The sequence below is a fragment of the Procambarus clarkii genome, chromosome 31 (genome assembly GCF_040958095.1).
Source record: "Procambarus clarkii isolate CNS0578487 chromosome 31, FALCON_Pclarkii_2.0, whole genome shotgun sequence".
Lineage (NCBI taxonomy): Eukaryota > Metazoa > Arthropoda > Malacostraca > Decapoda > Cambaridae > Procambarus > Procambarus clarkii.
Genome location: NC_091180.1, coordinates 35,426,140 through 35,443,318, shown reverse-complemented (window position 1 = coordinate 35,443,318; position 17,179 = coordinate 35,426,140). Strand labels below are relative to the sequence as shown.

The window sequence follows — 17,179 nt, the reverse complement described above, 5'->3', positions numbered from 1 at the left end:
CACGAAAATGGAAGCTATACTCATGGATATACACTTACTGGTGGTTATTACATAACTGAGGTGTTAGGAGTTGTCTCATATGTCCAGTCTCCGGACGGCAAGATATATATATTCTGAACGTCAGTGGGAAATCATCATGGGAACATGAGTCACTGAACATAGAATGCTCAGTGGCTTATTTCCCAGGAACCACCAAGCTGTAATATCTGATATTACATGACCGTGAGAACCACTAAGCACTGAAGTCTGGTACAGTATTTATTTGTAGACATTAGTAGTATGCTGTAGTTGGCATGCGTCGTTGACATTTTTAATTGATTTGGAGATACAGTACTTGGTTTTGGTATCTCGAGACCAGAAACTGTTAATTATGGTAGTTTTTTTCTGGACACAGTTGTCCATTATGCAACTTTCCAGGTGTCTAGCCTTATGTGACCCTATAGCTCAAAAATGTTATTTGTTTTCAGTACATAAGCCTGAAAACAAAAATAGAAAATATATCAGGTTTAGCACCTTAAATGTAACACAAAATATACTTTGATTTTATTTTTCTCAAAGCCCATGGAAAGTAAGTAATTATCAAAAGAAGGCACCAGACTGGAGGCCCATGGAGAGATTAACATTATAATATGTATTGTAATAGGCTTCCATTAGTTATCCGACATTCTTCAATATAATTTTAGAGCATATTCAAAGAATTCTGGATATGTTTATAGTTTCGTTTTCTTTTTCTATGGACTTGCCCAATCGCTCTAGATTTTTTCAGTGCCAATGTACCAAGATTGGAGACTTAACCCTAGTGATATATATACACAATTTATACATTCATGACCATATCAGTTTGCTCTTTAGAGTGTTTTTTTTCGTTTCCACGTTATAAGTTTTGTATTAGTATTTGTTAATTTATATTTAAAAGAGATTATTATGGATTATTTTATATTTCAGGAAATATATATATATATATATATATATATATATATATATATATATATATATATATATATATATATATATATATATATATATATATATATATGTGTGTGTGTGTGTGTGTGTGTGTGTGTGTGTGTGTGTGTGTGTGTGTGTGTGTGTGTGTGTGTGTGTGTGTGTGTGTGTGTGTGTGTGTGTGTGTGTGTGTGTGTGTGTGTGTGTGTGTGTGTGTGTGTGTGTGTGTGTACTTTGGCCTGCTCTGCCAAAGTACAGGGGGACGTACTCGAGGAATAGTGAACGTAACGGCATCATAAGAGGATAGTCACCTGTATGTCCAGCTGAGAGAGATTATTCGTTCATATATTTATTAAGCACCCCATACGCATCACGTGGGCGATGGTAGAAAGGTTTACAGAGGTACATAAGGGGCCCAAGAATCAAACCCAATAGTTCATTTAGCTACGTAAATGACAATATTGTGAAGCTAGTTACACAGTCTTTAATATTACTTAAACATATTAAATTATATGCATACACAGGCATATATGTAATATGAGGGAACTCATTACCTAACTTGTTGTTGTTGTTAAGATTCGCAACCTGGAACAAAAAGTTCCAAGTAGCACGGGCTATGGTGAGCCCATAGAGGACTGTGGTAATTACCTAACGCTCCAAAACTCTGAGGTTTTTATTGGTCGTGGAGATGGGATCAGAGTAAACCCAGGGAAGAACGGCAAGCAGTTTGTGAGAAACAAGTGAGAAACAGAATTTCCACATAATTTGTTGCAGAATTAAATTTTGTCGCAGAGTCTTGGTTTTTGCTGAATCTTTTCGCTACAATGCTAGTGAGGAATATTTGTTACATTGGACTTGTTTTTATTAATTATTAATATAATGACAATAATTATTGTTATTATTATTAATTTTTTATTTATCATTATTAATTTTATGAGTTATCCTTTAGAACTTATAAAATATATTTTGCTATAGTAATTGGGGATCTTTGTCCTGTGATATTTCACTGATTCCATTTGTCTGCTCGAAGGCCATCCAGACGGCAGTGTGAGTGTTTTCCCAGCCTGGTATCTTGCTAAACGTTGCTATAGAAGATGGGTTGTCGTGGCTGACGTGGGCGTTAGGAATGAAGCCCTGGCTAGCATATAGCCTCCCCATGACCTTGATTACCAGTCTACCGAGCCCCAGATTCCTGTAGCTGTCGTCCGTCCCCAACATGCCGATGCTTCCATACATGGTCGGGGACATCCAGGAGACTGGTATTTCCTCATTTCCGGAGTAGTGCAGGTGCTGGGGGTCGAGCGGAGAGTCCTTAGTCACGCTCGAGTCGAGGAACACTCCAACAGATGGCAGATGCTGCGATAGGCTCCACGTGGACTCCAGCGGTTGGGTCTTGTTAAAGAGGCTCCTCTCCAGCAGGTGTTGGAGCCCAGTTTTGGCAAGTTTACAAACACGGAAACCTGGCTTGTTCCTGAGAGCAAGAAGGAAGAATGATATGTTGGGTACAGAGCAATGTTATTTTCTAAGTAAACAGCCAAGGCAGCAAGCACATTTGTTGCCTGAGTTATACTCTCACACTATAAGTAAATCCGCTGAGTGTCCATCTGCCATAGGCACAGAAGCCGGGTCGCTTATCTAGCTTACGCCGTCCATTACTGATGTAAATCAGTGTAATTTCCTACAAAAATCTGAGATTTTGACAAAAGAGAAAATTTTATGAGTAGGACGGTGGATTGATCCCAATATCTTGCTCCAAAGATTTTCTGGTATATCACATTGTGAATTCATTATGTATTCTTATGTAGTTTCTTATAATTTCGGCATGCAGTTTCATATTAATTGTTCCTCAATTTACTCTATTTCAATTTTTTTAATTAATTATATATATTTATGTACGATTAAATGTAGAATAGTACTTTGCCGTCTAGGTTCAGTGGCAAATTGCTGAGAAAAGCCGTTTAAGTAAATTCTATAAATTCCTGCTTAAGCTTTTCCTGTTTTGTTTTATTCACTATACATTGTACTAAAATATACGCTTCTTACTATGACAACACATATCTTGGAGACTTTTTTTCTCTCAAATAAAGTTTTTATTTACTACAGTCAAAATATGACAACTATTAAAACATTTCCAATTTTAGGATTTTGGTTCCTACACTTATGTATATATAAATTATCTCAAGAGTTTATCCCACCAGTTACAGTACCTGGGTATTGTAATTATCCATGTTATAATGAATATAATAGCATCAAACTTTCTGCACACACACAAGTAACAGTGAATCTAGGGAAAATAACGGCTATGACAAGCAATTAAATTACGCTCCTGTCCAAACATCTGAAACCCATCTCTCAGATAATTTCACTATAAAATCAGCTAAAAAATATCAAGTCAAGTTGGTTAATCTTTTAACTGACAAATTATGAGACTACATGAAAATGTAGTGAAATATGGAAATGGCACTTTTAATAAAAACATATTAATGTTTATTGTAATGACCAGAGTTTGTCTTCATAAAGGTTTTGATAAAGTTTGAGCTCGAGTGAGAAGAAAATGTAAGGAACAAAATATGAAATCAAAAGGTTTTGGTCAGTACATCGTGCAACACTGCCTGAACATTACTAAATTGTTAAACCAAAGCTACTGGCTGGCTTGGAGAGTTTTTATGGAAATCAGTAATTAAGTTGTAAGCAGCCAGTAGGTTATATCAGTTAATATGTACTTAGTAAAGTCTGTTAGTGTAAATAAGATATTTGGTAGAAACGATTGGTATGACATATGGACACATTTCCACTTTGGGCACATTCCTACCGTTGGGTTTAATTTTAATTGTGTCTGGCTGGTGTTGGTAGATTGCTACGACCAAGGTGGTCATAACCTCCCAGAGAAACAAGATTTTATAGAAAGAAACACAACGGTTGGTCGTTGAGTGTTTACTGGTTTGCAGTGCTGCCGGCGGTACGATCAAGTAGTGATATGAAAACTACTGAGTGTAATTAAGACTTTGGACTTAGTGGTTGACTAAGTAGAGGGCAGCTAGTAGGGTATTGAATTTATAGATAATTTTGTTAAATATTTGGGCAGAACTCATACGAGAATGTAGATGGTTATGGTATGAGCTTTTTGCAGTATGCAGCCGGAGGAGGCAGGCAAATTCAATTTGGGGATCTGTGAGTGAAGTTTTGTCCAGTTTGTCGGCATAATTTACTCTCAGTTACGTCGGTTCCTTTATGTATCTGCCATCGAGTTTATATATTTTTATTTAGATTATAAATGCAACTTACAGCTCACTCACAGTTTTGAAGCAAGTAACCTGTGAGAGGATATGGTATTTATGTGGTGTACCAGTGTTCTGTGTGCAATATTAACTTTTCCACCAGCGTTAATGTATTGTATTTTGTAATGCCTTGTATTTTGTTGATGTAAATCCCTGCTTCTATCCAACGAGAGTATTGGATTTAAAGTAAATGTCAGTAGGCTAAATCATTTGTTATGTGTAGGATTTTTTTTTCCAAGCAATCTTTCTTTCCTGTGGGCTTGGTGAAGTCGGTATCTACCCTTAGACACGTACTTGGGAATGTCTTCCTGGATCCGGGTCTAACAACCCGCAAAATTAGACTATTATACAGATAATGCATGTAAAGAACATTTTGGCACTATCCAAGGATAGTACTTGTGACTAATATTAAGTCCTCAGTGACGAACCGGGTATATGCCCTACCCTAAAGATGCCACTGCGGACCCAAGTGTACTGTATGATCCTTCGAATGATATCATGGCAGACTTAACAATTGTTGTTAATGCTTGTAATGTGTTCTTATACTGATGTTATGCTTAACATTGTTTAATTATTTCTTTTCATTTTTGCCAGCTTTTTAAATTTCATTCTCATTTATTACAACGTATTCAGTATCTTCATGCTGTTGTTGAAATTGCAGTTAAATGTTGTCTGCCACACACACCAAGACGTTTCTAACATCTAACTGAATGAAGCCTGCGTAGTCCTAGAACAGCTCCCTCAACTGAACCGGTAAACACTTTCCTGAGTTTCTACATGAGCTTCCACTCTATGCGATGTTTAGTTTGGTGTAGGGCTTAAGACTTAACCTTCGTACAGCTGATAGGCCTTAATGTAGCCTTGACACTAGCTTACTGACCAACCTGCAAGTATACTTTAGCCCTGAACAAAGCCCAGAACTAAAGTAAACTATGTGTATACCGAAAAATGGAGGACACTTCTTGGTGTATGTATCCCATCACGGTAGATATTGCCAATATAAAGTTCCTGTATGGTAAGGTAAGTACCAACCTGAGGAGTTCAGCATCCAAGTTAGGAAGGTAAGTAAATGTGTAATTTGGACCCCAAATAACAGGGGAGCTCCCCAGCTCTTTGGCCAGCAACTTCCGCGGCTCAACCAGGTAGTGGGGAACATGGAAGATCATCAGGCGTCGTTGCCAGTCCAATTGAGGCGTCTCCCTAAGCGCCGCTATCAGTTGTTCGAATTCTGCTTCCCGGCAGTAGACGGCAATACTGGAGGGCACGTTCTAGAGGTAGAGAAACAGTGTAAGAACACCAGCGTCTATTACTTCAAAATGCGCGCACGTAAGTACAAAAGATCATACATTCAAGCTAAAGAAACAAATGTGGCAAAAAATATTAGAAATTTCTCTTTTGAAAAAAAGCGGTAGACGATTGTAATAATTGAAGTGTGAAGGCGGTTGATTCCAAAAGTGTTAGTACATTTTGGTTTTGGCGGCGTATGGCTTCATGCTTCACAACGTCACAAAAATGATGTGCTAAATTGCCCGAACCTAACCAAACCGGGGATCCGCGAATAGAAAACTGAACATCACATCGATTTTGCGAGCCGCTGTGATTTGTATCACATCAGTTTTTGGTCTTAGAGGATTTATACGTCAAAATGCGATGTACTATGCGAGAGGACAGGATGCAGGAGGTACGCAGTACTTACCGTCTTCTGCCACAAGAGGGTGTGAGAGGGTGGTTGGGTGGGCAAGGTGTAGAACCTGGTCGTGGACAGCCACCCTCGAGCATGTAGGAGCAGGTTGTTGTACATCTGCCGCAGTTTACATTCACGTTAACAACTAAATAAAAATTATGATTAAAAAGGAGAATTATTTGCATTCAAGAACTCATTCTTGCTAATAAACTAACCTTTACGAAATGAAATGATATTATTACAAGATCTTGTGCAATGTTATTGTAAGACAATGCTTTTTAATATTTTACTTGATAAATAATAATAATTACCAAAATTTTGTAGTCCTTCAGTGGGGAATGTTCAAAGCAATATATTTCAGTCCATAAACAGTGTTATGATCACAGGCTGCAGGAGAAATGAGTCTACCCTTTAAAGTTATTCTGCCAGGCCTGACTTAACTAAGAGGTTAAGGAGATATAGACCTGGATATTTATATAGTAAACACTCGATTGAATTTGATAGATAGTTTAAGAGTATGGGCAGTGAATAAGAATATAAATAAATAACTGGTCATGAGATGTGGAGAATTTGCTGGGGGTGTGAGGCTCAATTTTGAGGATGTTGACCTCACTTGAGCACCAAAAATCGTGATGGGAGGTCGCGCTCCGTTGAGCTCCTGTTAGAGAAGAACCTCCTGGCTGATATACCTTCTAGAGGAAGGAAGTGTGCAGATGTTTCAGTTGTGGAATCAATCTGGGAACGGGTGGGTTCAAGTCCTGAATGGCAAGAAGAGTTGTGAAGCCATCCTGAAACCTCTTCGTGGGCAGCCGTGTGAGCGCCCTCGCAGGAAACAATTTCATGGTAAGCACATTTTAACCAGTTAACGGTGATTGCCTGTAGTTATTCGTGTGCCCAGCGGCGTAGCAAGTGTTTATTGATATTCTAGCGAGTAAACCTTTTACTCGCTCCATTATCTCATCTTAATGGTGTAACTAATTAGCACTAATTGCAGAAGATATAATCTCTTCCCTGATTATAGGTAACAGTTCTTCCATCCACCTCTTCTAGTGGAGGAAGCTGAGGTGTAGTCACCGAATACAAACAAGCGATATGAGAATAGACGACGGCACAATTTCCACAATCAAGAATGTAGCACTCAGCGTATGCAGTTCTGATCGACCCCAAGACGTTACAGCTTCGACACAGAACAGACAGCAGACTAGGACAGCATCGAGCTACAACGCTCTCCCACATAGAGCTCACCGACTCCAGACTCACTCAGCTCTCCGCTCTGCTCCAAGCTGTCTCATCGTCTACTACACTGTTGTATCCAAGACTACTAAATAAATATGAAACTCACTAAACACTGTGTATTTAATCTACTCAACAACGTAACATAATCGTACGTTACATTGGTGACCCCAGAGAGTTTCGACGATACCCAGCCACGACGGACTACAACATGGACTCTCACTGAACCGCTACTGCTGCTGCTGTGGACCGCTGCCACATGTTATAGAACACTGCCAACACCCTCGCCACAGCTATGATTTTCACCACGATCATCTCTGCATTTTCATCAATTACAGCTTGCTGCACCGCGAGTGTTACTTATTCAGCTGACAGATTCATCAGCAACTACATCATGTGGGATCTACAGCTTGTTCTGCCGACTATCCGTCGCTGCCAGGGCACTGCATGTTCTACAGGGACTCCCACAAAAGCTGCTCTTTCGTCAGATTCATCTACACGTGCACTGCATTCTGATACTCTGCCGACTCAAGCACTTTGCACAGTACAGGACTTACAGCTTGCGTTTCAGACTCTTCGTCGCCTCCAGGACAATTCAGCTGTAGCAGTGATTCCCTCGTTGTCCTAACTACGTGCCTACTTTACCTCCTACGGTCCTAGTGCCCGAGCCCATCCGCCCTAGATCTAAATGCTCCACCAGCGACCCAAGAACGCAACAATCATGCACATTCTTCTCTCCTGCTACATCGAGCTTGTCCACACACTTCCTGCATCTTTTGGTACCATACTACATGTTCCACAGCGACCCAGGGAACAGTAGCCTCGTATTTTTTGTTCTATTGCTTTTCTTTCATTCTCTGGCAGGGGGAAGTCCTGTAGCCAGTAAACCTTTTACTCGCTCCATTATCTCATCTTAATGGGGTAACTAATTAGCACTAATTGCAGAAGATATAATCTCTTCCCTGATTACAGGTAACAGTTCTTCCATCCACCTCTTCTAGTGGAGGAGCTGAGGTTTAGTCACCGAATATAAGCAAGCGATATGGGAATAGACGACGGTACAATTTCCACAGTAGGAAATGTATATGTTTATTTCTCAGAATGTTTGGTAATATGTTTATTGTTTGTGATGAGTGTTTATGTATGTATTAACACTATGTACTGAACGGGGTGAGAATAGCTTGAGCTACCTCATCCCTTTGTGTGTATTTTACCTCAATAAACTTATTTCAATTTCCACAGTCAAGAATGTAATACTCAGCGTATGCAGTTCTGATCGACCCCAAGACGCTACAGCTTTGACACAGAACAGACAGCAGACTAGGACAGCATCGAGCTACAACGCTCTCCCACATAGAGCTCCGCGACTCCGGCATCACTCAGCTCTCCGCTCTGCTTCAAGTTCTGTCTCATCGTCTACGACACTGCTGTATACAAGACTACTAAATAAATATATAAACATGAAAACCCACTAAATACTGTTTATCTAATCTACTCAACAACGTAACATAATCGTACGTTACAATATGTTAGGCAAATTTTATTGAAGCAGAAAGTTTAAATAAGAGAGTAAAGATGGAGGAACGTCCTGGAGGGCGAAGGAACGCGTGAGCCCACGCGGTGGGCTCACAGCGGCGGTAGCTGCCTGGTGGGCTGCACGGGTGAGGCGGAGCATGGATTCCTCTGAACGAGGGAGTCCCCTCATGGCGTTCGGGAAGCAGGGAGATGTCGGGTGAAACATTTATTGTGTGTAGTTGATTTCGGTTATATGTTTGTAGAGGAACATTTTTATTGGCGTATCAATGGGTTGCAGGTTTGTCTGAGAAAGGAGTTGATGGGAGTACTTTGAGGCCAGAGAAGAAGTTAATGAGTGGAACTTCAAGGCTGTAGGAGTGGATGTGGTACCCTGTCGAAGAGCAAGCCCCATAGTGAGGAATTGGACCTCAAATTGTGTGAAGAGGAGCAGTGAAGTGAAGTTTCACATGTTTCTGTGTAATCAGTGGTATAGTACCACTGGAGTCCAAGGAAAACTTCATGGTGCAGCAACCTGGAAGAACTGTAGAGGATCCTGGTAAATACACCTGGAAGAACCTGATGTCAGAGTAGTAGACTTTCAGATGTGGGAAGGAAGTTTTTATTGACTGCATGTAGGGAGTTGGTAGAGTGCTTGATTGTCATTAGCGTGCGCCCGCTGGTCGGGGCCCCGCCTGCCGGTATGGACGCGGCTGGTACTAGCCGCATTCGGAGGATCGACACAGTGCGGCTGGACTTTTCTGCTAACGTGCACTGGCCCGTTGTAGAGGTTGCCCTCCTGCACGTCCTCCGTGTTGACGTCCTCGAGCTCCTGGGCCTCGAGAAGTTGTCGCCCACCCGTGTTATGGTGTCGTTCGCCACGTCACATGTTTACCGGGAGTTTGTGGCTCGTTGGAATGACCGCACGCTTCCTCTTCCAGCTTCGGCTGTGTCTGTGGAGATCTCGGATCCCTGGGGGCCCTTGACGTTTGTGAGTGTTAACGGCGTGCCAGTGACCTTCCCCGAGACGGCCCTCATGTTCTTGTTTATGCGGTTTGGGTTGGTGGTGAAGCACCAGTTCAACACCTTGAGTGCGGGCCGGCTGAAGGGGGTCCGGCTGGGTTCACACACGCTTGTCATGCGGCTCACGAGCCCTATACCGTCCAGGGTCTCGTATCGTGGGCTGTCTCTGAGGACCTTCTATCAGGGTCAAACCCGCACGTGTTTCCGGTGTGGTGCGGAGGGCCACGTAGTGGCCGGTTGCGACGCTTCTCATGCTGAAGCCCCTTCAGTTTTCCTAGAGGATGATTTTCCTTGCTTATCTGTGCGTGTGGACTCCCCGGCGGATCCTCGCTCTGTGCAGGTGCCTGGTGTGGATCCTGCGGCAGTTCCGGATGTCGCTACGTATGGACCTGATATGTCTGCCCCGCCGGTGAGCTCGGAGGACCTGGGGGCGCCTGTTTCGGACCTTCGTCGTTCGATAACTGCGGAGGTGCATCCGCATCCGGTGGCCTTGGGGGATGCTGTAGGGGTGGCGCCTGCATCTTCTGCTGGAGGCTGTGTGCTTCCCGGGGCTGGCGGGACGGTGGTATGTTTGTCTCCACCCACGTTCTCTACCTTGTCGCCTCTGGCAGCTTCCTCGTTGCCGAGTACCTCCCCTCTTCTGCAGCTTCCGTCGCCCTCCCTGGTTACCTCACGTGTGCTGGAGTCTACCCTTCCGCCTGCTGTGTCTCTTCCTTCTCCGACTCCGGTCTCCGTTCCTGGTGGTGGCTTTTTGCCCCGCATTGTTGAGGCTCCTGTTCTGCGTGATCGTGCTGCCCCGGCTTTGGGGCCGCCTGCCGATGGTTCTTCTGGGACACCGCTTGCTGGGGGGTGACAGTTCCGACGATCAGCGGCCTCTTTTTAAGCGCCATCGTTCGGCTCGGGGTGCATCACCTCGCCGGTCGTGGGCAGAGGAGCATGATGCGATGGATGATGATGCTGTGGCCGACGCTGTGTTGCCTCCTGTGGTGCCTTCTGGGTTGGACGCTGTGCCTCCTGCTGGTGGCTCCCCTCGCTGGGCAGTTGCCCCTGGTGATCGCGACCTTGTGGTGGTGTTGTCGAAGGATGTGCAGCGGGGGGCCTCTGCTCCTGTTCCGGTTGGTGGGGGGCACTGGGGCCCCTGCGGAGCTACCCTCCGCGGGTCTCGGTGCGGGTCCCATCACCGAACGGAGTACACGCCTTAGTGGGCGGGCCGGTATGCGGCCTGCCGTGCAGTCAGGTGTGCTTCCAAGTGTGCGGCCCTGTGACCAGCTTCCTAGGGGGAAACCCATCCCTTTCGTCCTCCTGACCGGCGAGATGATCGACAGATCTATGGCAACTGCGACTTTTGAGTGTGATGACCTGGTGCATCCTGTTCCCTTTTGCCCATCTACCATCTGGGTTCCACAAGCGCAGTGTTTTGTCTCGGGAGTGCCGAATTCGATGCCTCGGCCTACTGCGACTCCTGGGTGTCCGATTCCTGAAAGTGACCAACTTGTTTGGGAAACTTATTGCTTACGGTTTCCAGCTCGGGAGTACCCAGAGAAGTATGAGTGATTGGTTTATTGGTGTGTTTGGTTTCTGTCTGTGTTGTGCGTGATGCTTCCCCGGTGCCTGCTTGCACAGGTGGGTGTCCTTGTCTGTGCATGTGGGTGTTGTTCTTGCCCCTGCATGGCCTGTTTTGTTGTATGTTTTGTGCTTTGCCTTTGGTGTGTGTATTTGTGTTGTGGTTGTGTGTGGTTGTGGGTATTTGGTGTTATTTCTTTCGTGTCGTTGCGCTCGCCCTGTGTATTGTGTTGGGGTGGCGGGCGGTGTGGTTGTGTATGTCGCTTGTGTGCGTGTGTTTATTATCTTGTCCTTGTGACATTGCTTAATTATGTATGCGGCATATCTGTGTTTGTTATCTCTGTTTGTATTTCCCTGTTTATGTATTTAACTGTATTTCTGTATTTATTTTTTGTTGTTTCCTGTAGCTTTGTACTATTGCCTCTGTGTCGGTGGTTTAGGAGGCCTGTTGTTATGTACTAATCTGCACCTGTGTTTGGGTTGTTGGGATGGGCTTGTTTTGTGTGTTTTCTTTCTGTATTTCTGTACTTACGTTTTTTGTGGATGTGACTGTTTTATGACATTTATATATTGTGTTATTTATTTGTAACGTTGTTTTTTTGTTTTGTTTTGTGTGTGTGTGGGTGTGTAAACACCGGTGCCCATTTCGGGGTTTTCTCATTTTGTGCCTTGTATCATGTGTTTTCTTTCTTGGTTTTTGTTGGGTATGTTTAGTTTGCATCCGTGTTTCCGTACTTTGTTATATTTGTCCTGTTTGTATGTATGATTTGTTGTTTTCTATTGTCTGTTTTGTATATTGTGTTTTTTTTATAAAAATATAAAAAAAAATTATGAAATCAAAAGGTTTTGGTCAGTACAGCGTGCACGCATTTAGTATGACTAAATTGTAAAATATAAACTACTGGCTGGTTTGGAGAGTATGACATGTGAACACATTCCCATCGTGGGGCTCATTTCAATTGTGTCCGACTGGTGATGATGAACTGTTACGACCAGGGTGGTCTATTTCAGGGAAACAAGAATTTATAGAAAGAAAGAAACACAAGGGTTGGCCGTTGAGTGTGTTTCTGGTTTGCAGTGCAGTCGGCGGTACGATCAAGTAGTAATATGGAAATTACTGGGTGTATTTAAGCATTTGGACTTAGTGGTTGACAAAGTAGTGGGCAGCTAGTAGGGAAATGCATTTATAGATGATTTTGTTAAATATTTGGGCAGAACACATAAGAGAATGTAGATGGTTATGATATGAGTTTTTTCAAGTATGCAGCCGAAGGAAGGAAGCAGATTCAGTTTGGTGATGGTGGTCTGTGAGTGGTCGTTTTTATTTTTTATTTTATTTATTTATATATACAGGTACAAGAGTTCTTACATTCTTGTACAGCACCTGTCTAGTTGGCCAGCATAATTTACTCTCAGTTAAGTTCATTCCTTTATATATCTGCCACCGTGGTTATATATTTTTATTAAGTAGGTTATAAATGTAACTTTCAGCTCACTCACAGTTTTGTAGCAAGTAAAGTGACCTGGAAGAGTATATGGTACTGATGTGGTGTACCAGAGTTCTGTGTGTAATATTAACTGTTCCACCAGTGTTAATTCCTGCCTAGTATTTTGTTGGTCTAAATCCATGCTTCTATCCAACGAGAGTATAGGATCTTAAAGTAAATGTCAGAAAACAAGATCATTTGTTATGAGTGGGAGTTTTTTTTAATGAGTGTGGGAGATTGTTACCAAGCAATCTTTCTTTCCTGTGGGCTTGGTGAGATCGTTATCTACCTTTAGACACGTATTTGAGAATGCCTTCCTGGGGGGCCTAGCAACCCACAAAATTAGGCAATTGTCAACATAGTGTTACTGTGGGAGAGCCTATTCCACAAATTACTGGGAGTGCCATCATTTTATTATTCATGTTAAGTCCTTCCTCATTCATACTGGCCATTAACTCTACCTTCTATGGATTTTAATACATTCCAAGTTGTGATATTGAGCACAGTACCTTGGAGACGATTTGGTATAGGAACTCCAGGGACACTAATAGGTGTGTTGTGCTATAACCGTTCCTGGACAGGATTATATGCGACCGGGGGGGGGGGGGAATGTTCTTGGACTGTGGTTCAACTTAACTCTTTTGGGCGTGCCTTTGCTAGTCTTTGTAGGCCATGTTCTCTTTTCAAAGGAGTTCTTCGAAGGTAGAGTAAATGTCAACAGACACTGCCATTTTCTGTGTTCACTTATGTGTGTTTTCTGTGTTCACTTATGTGTGTTTTCTGTGTTCACTTATTACGTTTATAATAAGTGAAAGTAATTACATCCATTTTAAATAACCTGTGTCCCAGGCCACAAGAGGACATCATCCCTTCCAGGTATAATTTTGGGAGTATTTTCCTGGAGGCCGGGTCTTACCTTTTGTCCTCCTGCAAGGCCGTGCAAAGACAGATGAGTGTTTAATTTGGGCCTCTTTGATCCAGCATTGCGAAGGGCTTGACTGGTAGTGCAAATACCAGCAGTCTAGGTTAATCATATATTTTCACTTCAGTTCTGACCTCGAACTTAATAATCTTTAAGAACATAAATATCGGATTTTAATAAGTACATAGGTATTCAATACAGTTAACGGTATGAAATATAACCTTTAACTATATTTAATAATATTTTCAAAGACAGATAATGCATGTGAAATACACTTTTGTCACTATCTGAGTATATATTTGACTCAGTAGTAAGTGCTAACAGAACCCGAGTACATGCCCTACCCTAGATATGCGACTGCGGACCCAAACGTACTTTATGATCATTCGACTGATATCATTTTTGATATATCAAAAGCTCATTTATTTATCATTTATTACAATGTATTCAATATCGTCATTCTATTGAATTGTTGAAATTGCAGTTAAATGTTGTCTATTTTGTATAATTATTCATATTATTTATATTCCATTTTATTAATGTGATTTTCCTTTTCCACCTTACAAAGGTTATTAACTGTCTTTGCCATCCCTGACACACACACCAAGACGTCTCTAACATCTAACGGCATGAAGCCTGCGTAGTCTTAGAACAGCTCCCTCAACTGAACCGGTAAACACTTTCCTGATTTTCTGCTGAGCTTCCACTTTATTCAATGTTTAGTTTGGTGTAGGGCTTAAGACTTAAGGCCTATCAACTGCACGAGGGTTATTAAAGCATTGACACTATATTACTGACCAACCAGTAGGTATACTTTAGCCCTGAACAAAGTCCAGAACTAAAGTAAACTCTCAGTGTGTATACCGAGAAATGGAGGACACTTCTTGGTGTATATATATCCCTGCACGGTTGATATTGCCACTTTAAAGTTCACTGTATGGTAAGGTAAGTACCAACCTGAGGAGATCAGTATCCATGTTAGGGCGGTAAGTAAATGTGTAATTTGGATCCCAAATGACGAGGGAGCTCCCCAGCTCTTTGGCCAGCATCTTCAGCGGCTCAACCTGGAAGTGGGGAACATGACCGATCAGCAGGTGTTGTCGCCAGTCCAATAGAGGCGTCTCCCTAAGCGCCTCTATCAGTTGTTCGAAATCCGCTTCCCGGCAATAGACGCCAATACTGGAGGGCACGTTCTAAAGGTAAAGAAACAGTGCAAGAACACCAGCATCTGTAAGTCTCTATTAATTCAAAATGCGCGCACGCAAGTACAAGAGGTCATAGATTCAAGTTAACGAAACAAATATGGCAGACAATATCAGAAAATTCTCTTTTGCAAAAAGAGTGGTAGACGATTGGAATAATTGAAGTAAGAAGGCGGTTGATTCCAAAACTGTTAGTACATTTTGGTTTTGGGGGCACATGGTTTCCGGCTTCACAACATCACTGAAATGATGTGCTAAATTTGCCCAAACCAAACCAAACCGATGACCCGCAAATAGAAAACTGAACATCACGTCGATTTTGCGAGACGCTATGATTTGTATCACATCAGTTTTTGATCTTAGGGGATTTATACGTCAAAATTCGATGTACTATGCGAGAGGACAGGATGCAGGAGATACGCAGTACTCACCGTCATCTGCCACAAGAGTGTGAGAGTGTGGTTGGGCACCCAAGGTATAGAACCTGGTCGTGGACAGCCACCCTCGAGCGTGGAGGAGCAGGATGTTGTGCATCTGCCACAGTTTACATTCAAGTTAACAACTAAACAAAAATTATGATTGAAAAGGAGAACTATCTGCATTCAAGACCTCATTCTTGTTAATTAACTGACTTTTACGAAATGAAATTATATTAGAACAAGGTATTATGCAATATTATAGTAGGACAAAGCCTTTTTAATATTTTACTTAATAAATAATAGTAATTACCAAAACTTTGTAGTCCTTCAGCGGGGGAATGTTTAAAGCAATATATTTCAGTCCATAAATATATTCAACTACAAGTATTTGTAACTCTAACTCAAAATCAGATATATCTTGAAAAGCAAAAATATATCTGAAACAGTTTTCCTCTCACTGTTGCCAAGGAAGAACAGTTGACTTATTGTTATAATTTAAGGGAAATCGACTCAGTCACTGAATACAGGAGGTCGTCTCGCGTTCAATGAATAATGAAATATTTCAATTACTTTCTTGAAACTAAATTGAGCCATAATCGTCACTCATTAAAATAGTTTAAGGAGCTTCTTGAAATACTCCTTGAAAATCATTTTCAAGAAGTGAAAGAAATTTCAGGAGAAATCGGCAAGTCACTACGGGAAGTGTTAAGATTTTAGCTAGTCCACAGTTTTCCCGGAGCTACAGTCGGGTGAGGATCAACTCACGGTGGCCGAGTAGGGTAGGTCCGCCTTAAGGCTGTCAGCAAGTTTTTTTTTTTGTTTTTTTTTGAGATATATACAAGAGTTGTTACATTCTTGTACAGCCACTAGTACGCGTAGCGTTTCGGGCAAGTCCTTAATCCTATGGTCCCTGGAATACGATCCCCTGCCGCGAAGAATCGTTTTTTCATCCAAGTACACATTTTACTGTTGCGTTAAACAGAGGCTACAGTTAAGGAATTACGCCCAGTAAATCCTCCCCGGCCAGGATACGAACCCATGACATAGCGCTCGCGGAACGCCAGGCGAGTGTCTTACCACTACACCACGGAGACTGCCAAAGTTGGTTCCATAAGTTGGCGCCTACTGGTCACTTGAGCGAAGATTGGCGCAGCCATGATGACTCTGCTGGTTCACTTGAAAGAAACGCATACAGTGTAGGAAATACGATCATGTGACTGAAAAGATATTTATACATATTTAAAAATTAAATTATTGGTTGCTCCTATTTATGTTTCTGAAGATTTTTTATTATTTAACAGGCTTAGGAATACACAGCAATGTGCAGCTACCCCAATTCTATATGAAAGATTACACAGTGTAGATCAAAAACTAGCTATAAGTTCATCTAATATTCCCATCTCACAGGATGGTTAGTGATACATGGAATCAGGGGAGAAAATACCAGCTTGAAATACAAAAAAACTCTGACTAAGAATCAGGTGAAAACATAACATGTAAGGCTGATCTATTAGCCTCACTAGTAAAATCTGGGTACAGCATAAGTATATCTTCCAGTATTCCTTAGTGTACGAAGTAATTACAGAACTCAAAGTACCTTATACCATTAGGTCTGAAGTCACTTATAACAGGGCAATCACAGATATAGTGTTGGAGAGTATGTCCCAGCTCTTGTTCACATAGTTTACAGTTGGAATGTTCACCATTGGGGGGGGAGGGATTCATTATCTGCAGCCACCAGCTATGGATATCGATGTCCCAGCCTAATTCTGGAAATTACAATGTCACACTGTCTGGTGGATGTTTTATGCTGCTTGTACATATAATTCTCGGTTCTAAACTAAATGATCATTATCATTATCTAAATGATAATGACACCAAATGTAAACTATGAGGTATGTTAAGGTATCA

General features: G+C 42.0%; 2 protein-coding genes across 2 annotated transcripts in view; one reads left to right on the top strand and one right to left on the bottom strand.

Moving 5' to 3' along the window:
- The window catches only part of LOC138370112 (uncharacterized), a 36,199-nt gene extending 25,671 nt beyond the window's left edge, over positions 1-10,528 (top strand). The window contains exon 2 of the mRNA XM_069334099.1: positions 9,322-10,528. Coding sequence (XP_069190200.1) covers positions 9,356-10,528 — 1,173 coding nt within the window. The 5' untranslated portion in view covers positions 9,322-9,355. The remainder of the gene's footprint in view (positions 1-9,321) is intronic.
- Positions 1,492-16,052, bottom strand: LOC138370359 (uncharacterized). Its single transcript, XM_069334713.1, has 4 exons — positions 16,034-16,052; positions 5,920-6,024; positions 5,256-5,491; positions 1,492-2,416 (listed from the first exon to the last, which is right to left on the bottom strand). Exons 2-4 carry the CDS (start codon positions 6,022-6,024, stop codon positions 1,915-1,917), a joined length of 843 nt encoding a protein of 280 aa, XP_069190814.1. The 5' UTR covers positions 16,034-16,052; the 3' UTR covers positions 1,492-1,914.
- Between the last annotated feature and the right edge of the window lie 1,127 nt (positions 16,053-17,179).

Coding starts and splice junctions, on each gene's coding strand:
- LOC138370359 (XM_069334713.1), bottom strand. CDS start 6,024: ATGTACAACAACCTGCTCCTACATGCTCGAGGGTGGCTGTCCACGACC. Junction 5,492..5,919: donor CCCTCTTGTGGCAGAAGACG/GTAAGTACTGCG, acceptor CTCTACCTCTAG/AACGTGCCCTCCAGTATTGC. Junction 2,417..5,255: donor TTGGATGCTGAACTCCTCAG/GTTGGTACTTAC, acceptor TCTTGCTCTCAG/GAACAAGCCAGGTTTCCGTG.